This window comes from Canis lupus, chromosome 21, assembly GCF_048164855.1.
Source record: "Canis lupus baileyi chromosome 21, mCanLup2.hap1, whole genome shotgun sequence".
NCBI classification, from domain to species: Eukaryota; Metazoa; Chordata; class Mammalia; order Carnivora; family Canidae; genus Canis; species Canis lupus.
The window spans coordinates 10,947,151-10,967,388 of NC_132858.1; the positions used below are offsets into that span (position 1 = coordinate 10,947,151).

Below are 20,238 nucleotides of genomic sequence, written 5' to 3' on the forward strand. Positions count from 1 at the left end.
GAACACACCCCCGTCCTCTTACCTCTGGAATTCCTATCCTCCTCCATTTCAACTACTCCACCTGTTGAAATCCCAAATTGCTTCCAAACCAGGCCAGAGCAAATAAATCACTTTCTGTGTTTCAATCTTTACTATGAAACTAAAGCCTGCTTCTCCCTCTGCCTGTGTTTCTGCCCCTGTGTGTGTGTGTGTCTCATGAATAAATAAAATCTTTAAAAAAAAATGGTAGACCTACTTTTTTACTATGATCTGAATTTGGTATCGGAGGTTTAAAATAATTCTGTCTCTGCCATCTCTGCTGATTGTTGCTCATGCTGTCCTGATTGTGCCTGGTCATCTGTAACTGTATGCTTGACGTTGTATGTGAGAAATCAATTCTTCTAGGAATCATGTGCACCTACAATGATAATACCATCCTCCAGAGGGTCATTTCCTTCCTTTAAGCCAGTGTAAAGTCTGAGGGTCTCAGGTTCTGTGGGGCACCCAGGTGTCCAAAGCCCCACTGTACATCTGTCACAGGGCTGAATCACTTCCAGTCCACTGTTGCCCTAGAGCATTGCCTCTGAAAGTCTCAGTGTAAAGTAGAAGACATCTCTACTCTGGCGGGCTCTGGGCTTTGATCTTTCTCTTAGATCAGGGTTGCTCAACTTCAGCACTTTGACATCTTAGGCCAGGTCATTCTTGGGCAGGGGCAGGCTATCCCATGCATGGCAGGATAATTAGTAGCCTCCCTGACCTCCACCCACTAGATGGCAGCAGCGCACCCCCTCCCCCTCCCAGTTGTGACAGAACTCTAGATGTGGCCAAATGTCCCCTGGACAGCAAAACCACACTGACAGGTAATCATCCCTCCTGCCTCTCAAGGAATCCTCCTTGTTTCTTGTCACTCTATGAGGCTTTCAAGATTTTTTAACATTGTGTCTCTTTCTGTTTTCAGGAAAAGGTGTGGCTGAAGTCTGCACTGTCCAACTTGGCAGTGGTAGCCACATGTGGCTGCTGAGCACCTGAAGCCTAGCTAGTCTGAACTGAGTGTGCCCTAAATGTACAATACATACCAGATTTCAAAGACTTGGCATGAAAAAGATGGAAGATATCTCTGTATGGAAAGAGAGAACTTTTTCTATTGACTACATGTTGCAATGATAATATTTTAGACATAAGAGATTAAATAAAATACATTAAAAATCAGTTTTTTTAAAGTTTTTTTTGTATTTTTTAGTAATCTCTACACCCAACATGGGTCTCAAACTCACAACCCCAAGATCAAGAGTCACACACTCTTCTGACTGAGCCAGCCAGGCACCCCTAAAATTAGTTTCATCTGCTTCTTTCTACTTTTTTTTTTCTATTTTTTTTTTAATGTGGCTCCTAGGAAATTTAGAATTATGTGTGTGTCTGCATTAGTGACTTGCATTCTATTTCTCCTGGATAGCACAGACCTAAATTATGTAATCTGCCATAACTGGAAGCACAAGCCCCCGGGGCACATTTCTGAGGACAAAGGGTAGGTTTTCTCTTATCTGTTACTAGTCAGAGCATACACATACTCAATGCCAACTGGTTAAGAGATAAGAAGGAACCTCTTTCCCTATCTAGGACAGCTCAGCATAGGCAGGCATGAAGACAGAAGAAATAACAGAAGTCTTGTTTGCCCAAAAACACTTCTATAGACAGTCTGAAGATTTACTATCCAATGGGCCATGAACTGTTTTTTAATAACAATACGATTTATGCTTATTCAGCAGTCACTTTCTATGAAGCAATTTTTATATATTCCCATACAAAGATATAATTAGTGCAGCAGACATGGATGCTCCCTTAAGGATTGGAACTGTCGAGAGTGTGGTTGGCTGACAGGGTAGCTCTGTCAGGGACTGCCTTCCTTGGCTTCAAGCCACAGCTGAGCAAGGGGGTGATACAAGGGCCCAGCCATTCCCACCAATGCCAGACATCTCTAATAGGCAATCTTCACCCCAAAGCTCCCTAATGGGCCAGTGGCAATCTGAGCAGACCAGCATTTCCCTGCAGCACCTCCTCTGCCTTCACAACTCCTCTGGCCTCCATGCCCATCTCAAAGTCGGCTTCATAGAAAACCCAGCCTGAGATGATCATCAACATCCCACTTCACAGTTGAGAAAAGACATAGAGAAGGGTAAGGAAGGTGACAAGGTAGTACAGCTAGTAAGCATCACAGCAGGGACATATCTGCAGGGAGTCAGGGCACCCTTCCTCTTAACTACCATTTAACAGTCCCTGTAAGAAGTAATGAAACTTATAAACCCTTCACCAGAGAAGATACACAGATGGCAAACGAGCACACAAAAAGATGTTCTACAGGGGATCCCTGGGTGGCTCAGCGGTTTAGCGCCTGCCTTTGGCCCAGGGCACGATCCTGGAGTCCTAGGATCAAGTCCCATGTTGGGCTCCTGGCATGGAGCCTGCTTCTCCCTCTGCCTGTGTCTGTGTCTCTGCCTCTCTCTCTCTCTCTCTCTCTCATGAATGAATGAATGAATGAATGAATGAATGAATAAATAAATAAATAAATAAATAAATAAATAAATAAATAAATCTTTTTAAAAAGATGCTCTACATCACATGTCATCAGGGAAATGCAGATTAAAACAACAATAAGTGGGACACCTGGGTGGCTCAGCAGTTGGGCATCTGCCTTCAGCTCAGGGCATGATCCCCGTGTCCCGGGATCGAGTCCCACATCAGGCTCCCTGCATGGAGACTGCTTTCCCTCTGCCTATTGTCTCTGCCTCTCTCTCTCTATCTCTCATGAATAAATAAAATCTTTAATAAATAAATAAACAAATAAATAAATAAAACAGTAAGAGTCCTCTCCTCTCAGATAGATAAAATCTTTAAAATAGTGAGATCCCTCTGTGCACCTGCTGAAAGGGTCCAAATCCAGAACACTGGCAAGGACAAGGAACAACACAAATGCTCATTTCTGTGGCTGGTGGGGACGCAGAGTGGGCCAGCCACTCTGGGACATGGTCTGGCGGCCTCTTATAAAATGACACATACCATTACCTCCCAATCCAGTGGTCATGCTCCCTGGTATTTACCAAAGGAGCTGAAAGCTTATGTCCACACAGAACCTGCCCCTGGGATGTTCATGGCAGCTTTATTTAGTTCTAGCAATGACATTCTTAACTGACCAAACTTGAAAGTAACCGAGATATCCTTCAGTAGGTGGACAGATGATACACTGTGGCCCATCCAGACACTGGACTGTTAGCCTGTGATCAAGAGAAATGAGCTGTGAAGTCATGGAAAGACATGGAAAAACCTTCAAGGCCTGAGTGGAGGATGGCTGTCTGAAAAGACCATGCACTGTGCGATTCCAATTCTGTGACATTCTGGAAAAGGCAAAACTATGGAGACAGTAAAAAGATGACTGGTTGCCAGAGGTGGGGTAGAAGGAACAGCTAAACAGGCAGACCACAAAAGATTTTTTGGGCAGTGATACTACTCTGCATGATACTATGACAGTGGATACATATCATCACACATTTGTCCAAAACCACAGAATGCACACCACCAAGAGTGACTCCTAACATCAACTGGACTTTGGGTGATAGAGGTGTCCATGTAGGTTCATCGAATGCAGCAAATATACCACCCTGGTGAGGATATCAACAATGGGGGGCTGTGCATGTGTGGGGTCAGAGGTATACAGGAAGTCTCTGTACCTTCTTCTCAATTTTGGTGGAACCTAAAACTGCTCTAAAAAAAATCTTGATAAAAAAAATTTAAGCAATGAAAGTTATAGACTCCCCCACCCCATATATCTACATACATATTCACGTACGTTTGTGTATACGAAAAAGCAAACCGTGAATTTTCACATACAATTTCAGAAGTTTCACAGACCTCCTAAAAGTTCCTTAGGCCCAGCTAAAAACATGAAAACATAATACATAAACATAATTCCCTAGGGCTCAACAGGGAAATACTCAAATTCCACTAGTTTTTGCATCACTTGGTAACAAGATATCCATTCTCAAGTCCTAAAAAACCATCCATTCCTAAGAATTCTGCCTTCCACCCATCCCTGCAGCTCCTGGGTTCAGTCCTAGCTCTCTATTCCATTCATTGATTCCGGGCAACCTCAGCCTCTCTCATGGCTATCTGCTCAGAGGCTTGAACCAGATCTCAAACCTGGAAAAATTAAAAGCTTAAAATGGAGTCTTCACGGATTAACCAGCCTTTCACAGATATATCCTCAAGAATGAAAACCCACACTTAAGTTTTTCACAACAGGGATGCTCAGGAAACTAAGCTCCCTACAAACTGACCTCCAGACAGGCAGCCTACCTGAGTGGAGTGGGCCATGTGATACATTCTGCATTCACAAAGCCAAACATGCTTCAATATGGGAAGTGCTTAATCACTTTATAATACTTGAAACAAATAACAAGTGACTTCAGGCAGAGTGTTTCTTTGAGATTCATACTTTTAGCCAGCTCAGGGGAAAGGCTGGGTCCTGGGAGGGAGCACTCAACCGGATCAATTCTACACGAGCTGTCAAACTCAAGAGCAACCATTGGTTTGACTTCAAGTAGGGGATCCTGGGGGGCACAGTCGGTTGAGCATCTGACTCTTGATTTTGGCTCAGGTCATGATCTCCGGATCATGGGATCCAGCCCCTCCTCTGGTCCTGCACTCAGCGGGGACTCTGAGATTCTCTCTCCCTCTCACGCTCATTCACTCACTCATGCTCACTCTCTCACACAAATAAATAAATAAAACCTTTAAACACATTTTAACTCTAACAGCGCCAAGAGAGTAAGTGCTAACTTAGAACTTCGGTTTGAATGGGAAGAATTAATATGGCATTAGGAAACTAGTCCCTGCTGTATAAAATTTACAAAAGCCCATTTCACGAAAAAGACTGAATGCACTTACCTTTAAATTTTGATCTAATGTTTGCCAGTTCTTTGTTTATTCTCTTTATTTCTGCTTCTTTACTTTTACCTAAAAAAACAAGAACACAAATGCATTCTTAACTGATTTCTGAGCAAATGTCTGTCCCCTGATAAGACCAATACATCAGAATCACTGCTTTTAGGAGTCAAGGAAAGAAGTGATCAGCCAACAGCCAAAACCAGTAGGGAGGTGGCTGGGACAGAAGCCGGGGGCCCTGACACAGGCCCTCCCCAAGTCAAAACAGGGCAAGTCCATAAGCACCACACAGGAAAGCAGCCACTCTAAAAAGGGAGGGGATCTACAACGCCATTTTTTAATTTTATTTATTTACTTATTTTATTCATGACAGAGAGAGAGACAGAGAAAGAGAGAGAGAGAGAGAGGCAGAGACACAGGCAGAGGGAGAAACAGGCTCCATGCCGAGAGCCCGATGCAGAACTCGATGCCGGGACTCCAGGATCATGCCCTGGGCCAAAGGCAGGCGCCAAACCGCTGAGCCACCCAGGGATCCCCTACAATGCCATTTTTAATTTTTAATTAATCCTACCTTTTGCCACAGCTCTGGAATTGAAAGCACAAATAATTCCTGCTAACCATTTTCCACAATAAATCATTATCAGCTAATAGTTTACTCCTAAAATTGACTATTACGGCCATGGAGAATTTTTTAAAGTATAAAGTTTTAACTATTATAGGCTGCCAATTTTCATTCTTTATGAAGTTCAACGACCTACAAAACATGATAAATCCACTCTTAACATATGCAATGAAGTTGAAGTTTTCTCCATAATATGTAAAAGAGATAGAAGGTATAGCATATACTTGACAAACATTCCCACATCCTAGATCTATTGCTAAATTGGACTTAATCCAACAAATATTTGTGTGCATGGAGCATGTGAGATGTGGAATGAAGATCAGACCATAGACAGTCTTACTCCACTTGACCAAGTGTGGAGACCAAGGCCTAGAGTGTGTGGAAGACTTTCTAAGGGCCACATAGCGGACAAGTACTGTAGAAATATAAGAAATGATTCATCACACAGGACATGGAGAATTGTACATGAAAACACATCTCCGTAAATTCCCATCACTTTGTGAAAGCAGGTACAAAGTTTATTTTGAAAGACCCTCTCTAGGCGAGTCCTTGCATCAGTGACTCTATCTGCAGTGAAAGGAAAGGCCTCTGTGGCATCCATCCCACCAAAACACTGCCAGCCCCAGGTGTTCACAGATGCCCAGACAGGGAGCTCACCTGTGTCCTCCTCCAGAAACACTGTCCGAATGCTCAGGCCTACTATGCTCCCCTTGCAGAACTTATGTCCCCTCCTCCAGCAAAGCAACCTCTTTCTCTCCAGGACACTCCCAGAACATCATTTATCTTTTACTACTAACTTGTTTAAAAAAATAGGGCCCCAGAAAGCTCCTGACGGAGCAGCTGGTCAGGACAGGGCCAAGAGCAGATTCATTCACCAGGTACCATTGGAGGTGCCAAGACATAGGCTAAAACAACACTTCCTGCCCTTGGGGATCCCATGTTCCAGGCAGGGGTGGGTGTTCCCTCAATGGAACAAACACAGCACAGTTGCTCCAGGGAACAAGGGGTGCAGGCAGGGGGAAGCAGCCAAGCACCTCTCACCAGATATGATGTCATGCAAGCCAGAGTCAGTCATGACAGTGAAGATAAGGAGCAGCCAATGGCTCCCCGAAGGGTCAGGGGAGGGGGAAGGGACACCAGGTAGAACAGTGGGCTTTAATGGCACAGGGTGGCAGGTCGAGAGCAAATAGTTTCTTAAATCATTCTTAAAAAGTGTTATTTTTGCTGAAATTGCCTTTTTTGGACCTCGCTAAAATGGCCATAAAAATGATGTCTCGGTAGCCTTCTGATTCACATGACAAAGACCACAAGCAGCTTCACACAGCCTGGACTAAATGTAGAAGACAAGCACTGTGGCCATGTGCGCATCTGTGTATGTGTGCGCTCCTGTGCATTTGTGTACATGTGCCTGTGTGTGCATGCATCCATCTGTGTGTCTGCGTGTGTGCCCCTGTGTCTGTGTGCCTCTGTGTGCATGCACCAGTGTGTGTGTGTGCCCATGTGTTTGTGCACCCATGTGTCTGTGTTTATGTGTTTGCCTGTGTGTGCATACCTGTGTGTCTATGTGGATGTGTGCCTGCATGTGTGCACATCCATATGTGTATACATATCCATGTGTATGTGTGCCTGTGTGCACACACCCATGCATATCTACGTGTGTGTGCTGGTGTATATGCCCAGGTATGTACATGTATGCGTGCCTGTGTGTGCACCCGTGTATATGTGTACGTGTGCCTGTGTGTACATGCACCTGTGTGTCTGTGTGTGCCCATGTGTTGGTATATGTGCCTCTGTGTGTGTACACCCGTGTGAGTGCATGCTGCGTGTTGTGCACACGCCTGTGTGTCTATGTATGTGCCTGTGTGCGCTGTGTCTGTGTATGTATGCCTATGTGTGTGTGCACCTGTGTCTACATGTGGGGGTACCTGTGTGCATGCCCACGTGTGTTGTGTGTGTGCACCTGTGTGTATGCGCACCCTTGTGTGTGTGTCCATGTGTGTGCACCTGTGTGTATGTTTATGTGTGCTCATGTGTGTGCCCGTTTGTATGGGTGCTTGTGATTATTATTATTATTATTATTATTATTATGGGTGCCTGTGTGTGTACGCCCATGTATCTGTGTATGTGTGCCAGTGTGTGAGCCCGTGTGTGTGTACATGCACCCATGTGTGTGCGCGCACACATGCCCATGTGTACCTATGTGTACTTATGCCTGTGTGTAAATGTGTGCCCGTGTTTGTATATGAGCACCTATATGTATATGCATGCCTGTGACTATGTGTGTGTACATGTGTGTTTCTCACAAAGTGTACAGCAATCTGTTTCTGTGCTGCTCTCTGGTATGTGCACTCTACTCCACCTACTCAAGCCCTATAGGAAAAGAGCCTCCAAGTAGCAAAAATCTATGTTGTACAGAGTCAAAAGGGGTCAGATCTACAGCAGAGATAAGGAAATGATTGGGAGGCAGTAGAAATAAGCAGTAATGCTGAATGAACTAAATGAACTTTCATTAAATCCACAGATATATTACCCAAGATTGGAAAATCACTAAATAAAACTAAAAGCACAAAAAGTTACAGAGGAAACTGTCAGGAAAAACAGAAACAAATGATTAAGCATGCTCCATCTGTGGAACAAGACCAGGGGTGGGGCAAAAAGCCATGGCTTTGTCTCCAAAGTTTTTTCAAAATGGCCAATTTACAACAAACACACAAACATACATTTTTTTTTTCAATCAGGGCAGGTGAGGGTTTCCTGGAGGAGAGGCATGAAAATATGCCAAGAGTAGGCTTTAGAACCAGGCATGTGAGGCTGGAATCCCAGAGCGGCCTCTGTTCCCTCTGCAATCAAGGGGAAGTTACTTCACATCTCTGAGCACACTCCTTCTAAAGCGAAGCCAAGGGACATCATACAATACATGCATGAGAGAGACGGTAGAGAGGTAAGTGATGTCTTAGCCAGACCAGGGGACAGGAGAGCCCAAAGCAGACCAGGTGAGCTTAGAAGGCTGAGTATGAGGACATCCCACCAAGCAAGGACTATGGGCCTACTATGAGTCACACAGAGCCCGAGAGGAACAGTGGAACAGGAAAGGTCTGCAGAAGCAGGACAGAGCCTGGAAGCTCTGGAAGCAGTCACCAGGTAAAAACAACAGAGGGGGAGCACTGTGTGACAGAAAAGCCACCCTGGACCGTGCCTCCATCAACAGCCTAGAAAACTAATTTCACATAAAAATAAGCAACAGGCAATCACTGAGGTTGAATCCCACACAAGGAGACTATAAGAAAACAGGGCAACAGGAGCAGAACAGTATCCCCACAAACAATGAGGATGCCTCAGAAAAACACCCCAACAGGGCAGCCTAGGTGGCTCAGCGGTTTAGCGCCGCCTTCAGCCCAAGGTGTGATCCTGGAGAGTCTCACATCGGGCTCCCTGCATAGTGCCTGCTTCTCCCTCTGCCTGTGTCTCTGCCTCTTTCTCTGTGTGTGTCTCTCATGAATAAATAAATAAAATCTTTAAAAAAAAAAAAAAAAAAAACACTCCAACAGAAGAGATAGAAAAAGATCTATTTCAAAATAGAGACCTTGGGCAGCCCCAGTGGCCCAGTGGTTTAGCGCCGCCTTCAGCCTGGCGTGTGATCCTGGAGACCCGGGATGGAGTCCCATGTCAGGCTCCCCACATGGAGCCTGCTTCTCCCTCTGCCTGTGTCTCTGCCTATCTCTCTGTGTCTGCTGTCATGAATAAATAAATAAAATCTTAAAAAAAAAATAGAGACCTTAAGAAAAATACAGAAGACATCTAAAAATTCCCTAGAAAAATTCACATATTAGATAAAAGAAGTCAGGTAAATTAAAATAAAAGGAATTACAGAAATGAAGAATAACCTATAAGGAACACAAGAACAAATAAACACAAAAGGTCTTTTTTTTTCTTTTTTTTTATTTTATTGGTGTTCAATTTACCAACATACAGAATAACCCCCAGTGCCCGTCACCCATTCACTCCCACCACCCGCCCTCCTCCCCTTCTACCACCCCTAGTTCATTTCCCAGAGTTAGCAGTCTTTACGTTCTCCCTTTCTGATATTTCCCACACATTTCTTCTCCCTTCCCTTATATTCCCTTTCACTATTATTTATATTCCCCAAATGAATGAGAACATATAATGTTTGTCCTTCTCCGACTGACTTACTTCACTCAGCATAATACCCTCCAGTTCCATCCACGTTGAAGCAAATGGAGGGTATTTGTCATTTCTAATAGCTGAGTAATATTCCATTGTATACATAAACCACATCTTCTTTATCCACTCATCTTTCGATGGACACCTAGGCTCCTTCCACAGTTTGGCTATTGTGGCCATTGCTGCTATAAACATCGGGGTGCAGGTGTCCCTGCGTTTCACTGCATCTGTTATCTTTGGGGTAAATCCCCAACAGTGCAATTGCTGGGTCGTAGAGCAGGTCTATTTTTAACTCTTTGAGGAATCTCCACACAGTTTTCCAGAGTGGCTGCACCAGTTCACATTCCCACCAACAGAGACACAAAAGGTCTTGACAGAAACAGAAGATACAAGGAACATTATTTAAACCAAATAGAAATGAACAAGATAAAGGATTCAAGAAAAAGTAGCAACTATTGAAAATGGAGAAAAATACAACATATGGCCAGCAGGAGTCCCTGAGGAAGACCACCAACTAAGCAGCCAAACAGACTACAACATGTCACTTAGAAAGACTTTCCTGGGGCAGCCCCGGTGGCGCAGCGGTTTACCGCCTGCAGCCCGGGGTGTGATCCTGGAGTCCCAGGATCGAGTCCCATATCGGGCTTCCTGCAGGGAGCCTGCTTCTCCCTCTGCCTGTGTCTCTGCCTCTCTCTTCGCTCTCTCTGAATGAATAAATAAATAAATCTTTAAAAAAAAAAAAAAGATTTTCCTGAAATTACTACATCAGTACCTGGGAACACTGACCCCAAATAACACAAACCAACATATTTTCTAACAAAAGTATTGGACTTTAAAGAAAAAAAATCCTCTGAACATCTAAGAAGAGCAAGCAGCTTATATGAGAAGGGAAATCAGAAGATAGCCTCAGATTCTAGTGTCACTTCACAGCAGAAGAAAACGGTGTGACATCTGAGCTCTGTGCAGAAAGGAAATGTGAGACCCGGACGTTTCATCCAGCACAATCAGCCTAGTATGCCTGGCACAAACTCGATCAATGTGTGAGAATCCAGAGCACCATGAGCATGCCCTAGGCCGCTTGTGGTACTCCAGTGAATGAGCAGACGTCCCAAGCTTCTGGGGACATCAGATAGCACCAAAATGAGAGTGAAGAGGGAGGCCATGCAGGTATGGGTACACACGCAGAGAAAGCACAGCTGTTGCCAGGCGGGGCAGGAGAGCAGGCTGGGCCATCTGTCCCCGGTCACCACACTGACAGTGGCAGGCTCAGAGCCTGTCGTGGGTGCAACAGAGTAAAGGTGACAAGTGATCGGGAGGTAGCCTACCCAGTCACCCCCAGCATCCTTGAGATTCCTGGTGTGGAGGAGGTTCAAGAGAAAACCCTGGCTGTCCAAAATGAGCTGGAGTCCACGATGACCTCATGAGGCACCTTCCCTTCAAGATGTGTATGCGCATCTCCTAGAGCTGTCCTGTGAGGAGGCACAGAATAACATCTGGTAGCCCAGGTCGTGCTCTAGGAGCACTACTTCCCACTACTTGGCCAAACTGCTGGCTTCACAGCTGGGTGAGGCCCACAACAAGCCTGGACTTCACAGTTATTCCCGAGGAACCCACACCACCAGGACCCTGTCAGGAACACTCAGCACCAAGTGAGGAGCCTCCATGGGCCAAAGGGGGAACAGCATGAACTTCGGAAAGGATAAAAAGTGCAGTAGTCAGTTTAAAAACAAAAACAGTTGGGCAGCCCCAGTGGCCCAGCTGTTTAGCGCTGCCTTTAGCCCAGGGCGTGATCCTGGAGACCCGGGATTGAGTCCCACATCAGACTCCCTGCATGGAGCCTGCTGCCTGTGTCTCTACCTCTCTCTCTCTCTCTGCCTCTCATAAATAAATAAAATAAAATCTTAAAAAAAAAAAAAAGCACCTAACTTGTCACCTAGAGGGGCTAGGAAGGAACGAGTGACTATGGAAACTGGTAAATGAAGGGATAAAACCAAGCAGCTGCCCCACCTCGGCCACACGAAGTGCCCCTGGGAACCACAAAGGAAGGAAGGGTCTCTGGATAAATGCATCCCAACAGGTCCATGAGAAAGAAAGGGATCACCACTCTGCATCCTCCCAAAGGAAGTGGAACGGAGCAGGAGAGGTAGATGGCTGTGAGCATCACAAGGCGTCAGACGGACACAGCATGACCCTGCGGAGAACAGCACAGCGTCCCCTCGAGTCTAGCCAAGGTGTCAGTTGCATGTGACTGGCCTCCATCCCCAGCTGCCAGACAGCCAAGAACACGATGGGACGCAAGAGGACCTCCACCACTTAATGTCCCTTACATGTCCTGGGTCTTCCAGAGACTGTTGTCAGGAAAAGGAAGGAACACAGATTAAAAGATTGAAGAACAGGAAATGTTTAGAAATCGGCATCTTTGTGGAGAAAGGTGAGAAGGGCACGAAGGAACGCAGAGAGGGCAGTAGGTGTGAGGGGAGGTGAATGGGACAGGGCACGTGGAAGGGTCTCTGGGGCCATCATCCAGGGGGAAGTCACAAGGGTGTCACCTTATTATAACTCACTCATCTCCAAACATAGATTTTATGTGATGTCTCTCCATTTTATTTTACAACAAAAAGGAGAAAAGGAGACTCCCTGCTGAGGCAGGATTCCTGAACTTCAGGAATGTTCATGCTAAAGCTGGATGCTGCCCTGCCTCCGGCTGGGTCCTTGGGTCCATCTGACCACAGCTTCCTGTACACTAAACCCGAGCCTCTTCTGAGGGCGAAGGATGCCATCCAGACCTCTCATGTAGTCTGTGTACGATGTCCTGCTCACCATGCATCATGTCTCCTTTAAGGGGGGGGAGGGACCCAAAAAGACTCCCTGGAACCCCCAGTCAACCCCTTCTTCCCTTACCCCAAGCCCTCTGCAGCAGCTTCCCCTCCAACTAAGCAGTGAGGATGTCACCTCTTTAAGAAACCCCCTTGACCCTTCCCAACAGGGTTGGGCGGCCTCTCATGTCTGCAGCCTCAGTGACCTTAAGTCTCCCAGATACTTCCTGCCCCTGTCCCCACCTGACCCTCTCTCAACTAACAACAGCCTTGCATTGCCCCACCCCCACCACCCACCCCCAGGGCTGAGTGAGGACTAACACAAAGAAGGCTAGGCAGGAGGAATTGGGCTCCCTCTCTAGGGGAGGGGACAGTTAGCCCATGCAGGGACTCCCAGCCAGAGCGGAAATCACCAGAACACACCACAGTGGAAGGCCCCAAGCCAACCTGGACTCAGATTTAGGCCAGACTGCCCCAGTCACAAACTGGACTACAACCCCAGGGCCCCGATCTCACAGCAGATACCACCATGGAGGGCAAGGAGCACCAGCCCTCACAACATAAGCCCAGAGAGGGAGCCCTTAACCGGACACAGGCTGCTCTCAGATGAACAAGGCTACTATCTCTTGGCATTAAACCTGAAAACGCCAAAGGGGAATTCCACCTGCTGCACTGAGCTCTAACACGTCCATCCAAGGTAAGGTTTGAAAGGAAATCTAGCACAACTGCGGGTGACTGATAATCCATGTGCAGACTAATGCACTCAAACCAACATGTATGTCCTAAATTGACCAGAATGCCCTGGGAGGAGGCCTATTCCCTGGTGCACCATCAATTCACCATTCTCCAGTAGGTGAGGACACCACAGAACAACTTGTCCACCAGGGCCCCGTCAAGGGCTTTCCTGGCAAAGCCTAGTCATGCTCACTCACACTGTACATCTCTCCAGGCAGAGGGCCCCAACAACAACCAAGCCACCCCACGCTGCTGGGGGCAAATCTAGCAAAAAATCTTATCTTTTTAGATGAAGCAGTAGCTTTAGGGGATGAGGAGAGGTCTACTGTCCACCCTGACTTCAAAAACCAATTTTGAAAGGGAAAATTGTCAATGAGAGTAGCTGGACTAGAGTGTTAAGCCTCGCCAGGCTTGATCTTTGTTCCACAATGAAGAGATTCTGGTCTTTGCCACCCTGTGTTGTCCCTATCTAAAATGCAGCAGGCCAGTTAGCCACTGAAGATACTGAGCCTCTAACAGGCAATCCCCACAGTGGACTTAGGAGCTCTGGTAGCTAATAAGTAACCTCGACTAGCCCACACCCATTGCCCAAAAACCAGCCACAATTTGTGCCCAGTAAGTAGCAAAGAATGCACTCTGCACGGATAGGCTTTGATAAAAGCTCTTGGATTTTTAGAATTACCGCCCTTGGTCATTCTTCCGGAATAACATGCTGGTTAATGATTTCTTCTTGTTTGCAAGCTGAATTAATCAACTGACAGTACTGGTGTTCTGTGAACCTAAATTTGGAAACAGAGTACAGGAGCCGATCACAATTTTAAGATACCAACCTACTAAAATCTGAAGATAGTAAGTATGGAAATTTACAATAAAATTTGGTCTAAGTAAAGAATTTTAGTTGGTGTATAAAATGATTTCACTGGGCAGCCCCGGTGGCTCAGCGGTTTAGCACCGCCCTCAGGCCGGGGCGAGATCCCGGAGACCCGGGATGGAGTTCTGCATTGGCCTCCCTGCATTGGGCCTGCTTCTCCCTCTGCCTGTGTGTGTCTCTGTGTGTGTGTGTGTCTATGAATAAATAAATAAAATCTTAAAATGATTTCACTAAGTAAACCTAAAGTCCAAAATTTACCAAACAGAAGCCTATTTTTTAAAGTTTTTTTTAGTAATCTGTACACCAAATGTGGGGCTCAAACTCATGACCCCAAGATCAAGAGTCAGTCAGGCATCCCCAAAAGCCCATTTCTGAAGTAAGACATTGTTGCTAAAATTAGCACTGAAGGTGTCCACACAATGGTCCACAAGCCTGCAATCAACCCTGGGCTGTAATGCTATTCCATGTCTCAATACCTATGTGACCTGGGACCATCAACTTAATGTCTTTGGGCCTCAGTTTCTCCTTCATTAAATGGGAATACTATCCAACAAAGGGCTGTGATGAGGATCACATAAGATAACAAGCAAGAAGTACACACAAAGCAGTGTGGCCACAGAAGGCTACAGGATCATCAGGGATATTCTCTACATTTTCTAATGCATAGAAAGGATGGGTCTCAGAACAGAAACTGTCAACAACAAATTATAAGAAAACACTCCAAAGATCATAAATTGTTATGCTATAAAAAATAAAGTCAGTTTTTTCACAACAGGTTTGCCGCCAGAACACAGGTGTTGTGAAAACCACTGCTAAACCTAAACCAAAATGGGAAAGGAAAAGATTCACATCAACATTGTCATCATTGGACATGTAGATTCAGGCATGTCTACCACTACTGGCCACCTGATCTACAAATGTGGTGGGATCAACAAAAGAACTATCGAAAAATTTGAGGAGACTGCTGAGATGGGAAAAGGCTCCTTCAAGTATGCCTGGGTCTTGGATAAACTGAAAGCTGAACGTGAATGTGGTATCATCATTGGTATCTCCCTGTGGAAATTCGAGACCAGCAAGTATTATGTGACCATCATTGATGCCCCAGGACACAGAGGCTTTATAAAAAACATGATTACAGGCACATCTCAGGCTGACTGTGCTGTCCTGATTGTTGGGGCTGGTGTTGGTGAATTTAAAGCAGGTATCTCCAAGAATGGGCAGACCCGTGAGCATGCCCTTCTGGCTTACACACTGTGTGTCAAACAACGAATTGTTGGTGTTAACAAAATGGATTCGACTTGGGCAGCCCTGGTGGCGCAGCGGTTTAGCGCCGCCTGCAGCTCAGGGTGTGATCCTGGAGACCCTGGATCGAGTCCCGCGTCAGGCTCTCTGCATGGAGCCTGCTTCTCCCTCTGCCTGTGTCTCTGCCTCTGTGTGTGTGTGTGTCTCTATGAATAAATAAAAAAAAAAAAAAAAAATGGATTCGACTGAACCACCCTACAGCCAGAAGAGATATGAGGAAATCATTAAGGAAGTCAGCACCTACATTAAGAAAACTGGCTACAACCCCGACACAATAGCATTTGTGCCAATTTCTGGTTGGAATGGTGACAACATGCCGGAGCCAACTGCTAACATGCCTTGCGAGGTTCATGGGATGGAAAGTCACCCATAAAGACGGAATGCCAGCGGAACCACACTGCTTGAAGCTCTGGATTGCATTCTGCCACCAACTCGTCCAACTGATAAGCCCTTACATCTGCCTCTCCAGGACATCTACAAAATTGGTGGTATTGGTACTGTCCCAGTGGATCGAGTAGAGACTGGAGACTGGTGCTCTTAAGCCTGGCATGATGGTCACCTTTGCTCCAGTCAATGTTACAACTGAAGTAAAGTCTGTTGAAATGCACCATGAAGCTTTGAGTGAGGCTCTTCCTGGGGACAATGTGGGCTTCAATGTCAAGAACATATCTGTCAAAGATGTTCGTCGTGGCAACGTGGCTGGTGACAGCAAAAATGACCCACCAATGGAAGCAGCTGGCTTCACAGCTCAGGTGATTATCCTGAACCATCCAGGCCAAATCAGTGCTGGATATGCACATGTGCTGGACTGTCACACAGCTCACGTTGCTTGCAAGTTTGCTGAGCTGAAGGAAAAGATAGATCATCGTTCTGGAAAAAAGCTGGAAGATGGTCCCAAGTTCTTGAAATCTGGGGATGCTGATATTGTTGATATGGTTCCTGGCAAACCTATGTGTGTTGTTGATATGGTTCGATTGTTGATATGGTTCCTGGCAAACCTATGTGTGTTGAGAGCTTCTCTGACTATCCTCCTCTGGGCCTTTTTGCAGTTCGTAACATGAGACAGATGGTTGCTGTGGGTGTCATCAAAGCAGTGGACAAGAAGGCAGCCACAGCTGGCAAAGTCACCAAGTCTGCCCAGAAAAGCTCAGAAGGCTAAATGAATATTATCCCCAATACCTGCCACCCCAGTCTCAATCAGCGGTGGAAGAACGGTCTCAGAACTGTTTGTGTCAATTGGCCATTTAAGTTTAATAGTAAAAGACTGGTTAATGATAACAATGCATCATAAAACCTTCAGAAGGAAAGGAGAATGTTTTGTGGACCATTTGGGGGTTTTTTGTGCATGTGTGGCAGTTTTAAGTTATTAGTTTTTAAAATCAGTACTTTTTAATGGAAATGTCTTGACCAAAAATCTGTCACAGAATTTTGATACCCATTAAAACAAGAGTTTAATGAGAAAAAAAATAAAAATAAAAATAAAAAAATAAAGTCACTCTTAACTCTGACAAATGTTAACTGGACTATCTTTTTTCTTATTGAAGTGTAGTTGACATATAAGATCATGTTAGTTTCAGGTATACAACATAGTGATTCAACATTTATATACATTCAGAAGTGACCACCACAGGGCGCCTGGGTGGCTCCATCAGGGAAGTGTCTGACTCTTGGTTTCAGCCCAGGTTATGACCTCATGGGTCAGGAGATCAAGCCCCACATCGGGTGCCACACTCAACAGGAAGTCTGCTTGAGATTCTCTCCCTCTGCCCCTCTCCCTACTCACATGCTCACTCTCTCACACTCTCTCTAAAAATAAATAAATAGGGGCACCTGGGTGACTCAATGGTGAAGCATCTGCTTTCAGCCCAGGTCAAGATCCCAGGGTCCTGGGATGGAGTCCTACATGAGGCTCTCTGCTCAGCCAAGAGCCTGTGCTCTCTCTTTTGCTATCTCTGTTGTTATAGAGATATTCTCTCTAATAAAATAAATAAAATATTTAAAAACATAATAAAATAAAAATAAATCTTTTTTTTTAAAGTGACCACCACTATAAATCTAGCTATCATCTATGTCATACAAAGTGGCTACATACTATTTAACTATGCATTACATCTCCATGTCTTATTTATAACTGTAAATCTGTACCTTTTTTGATCAAGCCCCAACCCTTTCCATGGTAACCACCATGTTCTTGGTGGTGATGTTTATTGTTTTTTGTGGGGTTTTTTTAAGATTGATTTATTTGGGGAACAGAGAGAGAGAAAAAGCATGCATGCAAGCAGGGGGAAGGACAGAGAGAAAAGGAAATCCCCAAGCAGACTCCACACTGAGAGCAGAGCCCAATGTGGGGCTCAATCTTACAACCCTGAGATCATGACCTGAGTGGAAACCAAGAGTCAGATGTTCAACCAACTGAATGACCCAGGCACCCCATCAGTGAGCTCTTGTATCTATGAGTCTGTTTCTGTTGTCTTGTTTGTTCATTTACTTGTTTTTTTAGATTCCATATATAAGTGAAATCATATGATATTTCTGAGTTATTTCACTTAGCATAATACCCTCGAGGTCCATCACCGTTGATGCAAAAAATATAATTAACATTCTTTTTTAGAGAGAAGGAGAGAGACTCTCAAGCAGACTCCCCACTGAGCACAGAGCCCAACTAGAGCTGAATCTCAGAAACTAAGAACATGACCTGAGCCTAAATCAAGAGTCAGACATTTAGCCAACTGAGCCACCCATGTGCCCCTCATTCTTTTTTATAGTTGAGTAATATTCCAGTGTGTGTGTACATGTGCACAACAAGTACATGTCAGCCACATCTTCTTTACCCATTCATCTATCAAGAGACCCTTAGGTTGTTTCCATATCTTAACTATGGTCAATAAAGCTGCAACAAACAGGGGTGCAGGGATCTTTTTGAGCTAGTGTTTTAGTTTTCTCCAGATAAATACTCAGAAGTGGAATTACAGAATCTTGTGGTACTTTTTTTTTTTTTTTTTTTAAGATTCATCTACTTAGGGCATCCCTGGGTGGCTCAGTGGTTTGGTGCCTGCCTTCGGCCCAAGGCATGATCCTGGGGACCCGGGATCAAGTCCCGCATCAGGCTCCCTGCGTGGGGCTCCCTGAGTGGGGCCTGCTTCTCCCTCTGCCCTTGTCTCTGCCTCTCTTTCTCTGTGTCTCTCATGAATAAATAAAATTAGATCTTTAAAAAAAACAAAAAGATTCATCTACTTATTTGAGAGAGAGAGCATGCACACAAGCGGGGAAGGGCATAAGCAGAGGGACAGAGTCTTTAGCACACTCTGCACTGAGCATGGAGCCCGACACAGGGCTCAATCTCAAGACCTGGAGATGACAACCCAAGCCAAAGCCAAGAGTCGGACACCTAATTGACTGCACTACCCAGGCAGCCCAGAATTTTAATTTTTTGAGAAACCATCACACTATTTCCATAGTGGTTACACCAACTTTCATTCCCACTAACCATGCACGGGGGTTTCCTTTTCTCCAGATTCTTGCCAACAGTTGTGATTTCTTGTCTTTTTGATATTACCCATTCTGATGGGTGTGAGGCGGTATCTTGTTTTGATTTGCATTTCCCTACTGATGAGTGAGGTTGAGCATCTTCTCATGTGTCTCTTGGCCATGGTACATCTTTTCTTAACAGCTTTATTGTGACATAATTCATACATCTTACAATTCACTCATTTAAAGTATATAATTCAATGGCTTTTAATATATTCAGAGAATTTGTACTAATCACAATCTAATTTTACAAAATTTTCATCTCTCCAAAAGGAAACCCCAAACCCCTTAGCAGTCACTCGCCAATACCTCCCTCCTCCAGTCCCTTGCAATTATTAGTCTACTATTTCTATAGATTTCCCTCCTCTAAACATTTCAGATAAATAAAATCTTTATATGATCTTTAGTGATTGGCTTCTTTTTGCTTAGTATATTTTCAAGGCAGCATGAATCAGTATTCCTTTTTTTTTTTTTTTTGCAGAATAATATTGCATTACAGTTGATCCTTGAACAACATGAGTTTAAACTATGCAGGTCCACTTATAAATCAACCTTTTTTTTAAGACTTTATTTGAGAGTGAGAGAGTGTGTGTGCATGAGCAGGAGGGAGGGCAAACGGTAAGGGAGAAGCAGACTTCTCCATTGAGCAGGGAGCCCAATGTGGGACTCGATCCCAGAACCCTGAGCCAAAGGCAGACACTTAATCGACTGAGCCACCCAGGTGCCCAAAGTGAATTTTTTCAATAAATACAGTATGGTACTATAAATGTACTCTCCTTATGATTTTCTGAATAACACATTCTTTTCTCTAGCTTACTTTATTGTATATAGGGGTGCCAGGGTGGCTCAGTCAGCTAAGCGTCCAACTACTGATTTCAGCTCAGATCATGATCTCTGGGTGGTGAGATGGAGCCCTGTATCAGACTCCCTACTCAGCAGGAGGTCTGCTTGGGATTCTCTCTTTCCCTCTGCCCCTCCCCTCACTTGCATATAATACGTGCACTCTCTCTAAAATTAATAAATAAATTTTTAAAAATATATAGTATATGATATGTACAACACACAAAATATGAACTATGTTACCAGAAAGGCTTCCAGTCAATAGCAGGCTATTAATAAAGTTTTGGGGGGCAAAGTTACATGCAGATATTTCAATGTCCAGGGCTCAATACCCCTAACACCATGCTGCTCAAGGAACAAGATATATGGATATACCACTTTTCCTCTCTTGATGGATTTGTGGGATGTTTCTGGGCTACTATGAATAA

The 20,238-nt window shown here is 44.8% G+C and overlaps 1 protein-coding gene across 4 annotated transcripts in view; it reads right to left on the reverse strand.

Annotated features, from left to right (window-relative positions):
• The window catches only part of AP2A2 (adaptor related protein complex 2 subunit alpha 2), a 96,254-nt gene that overhangs the window by 43,003 nt on the left and 33,013 nt on the right, over window positions 1-20,238 (reverse strand). For 2 of the 4 annotated variants that reach the window (XM_072790478.1, XM_072790477.1), the window contains exons 2-3: window positions 11,044-11,187; window positions 4,918-4,986 (exon numbers count right to left, since the gene is read on the reverse strand). Coding sequence is in view for 2 of the 4 variants with exons in the window: in XM_072790475.1 (XP_072646576.1) it covers window positions 4,918-4,986 (69 nt within the window). In the remaining 2 variants the exon portion in view is untranslated. The remainder of the gene's footprint in view (window positions 1-4,917; window positions 4,987-11,043; window positions 11,188-20,238) is intronic. The other 2 variants (XM_072790475.1, XM_072790474.1) reach the window with 1 other exon arrangement.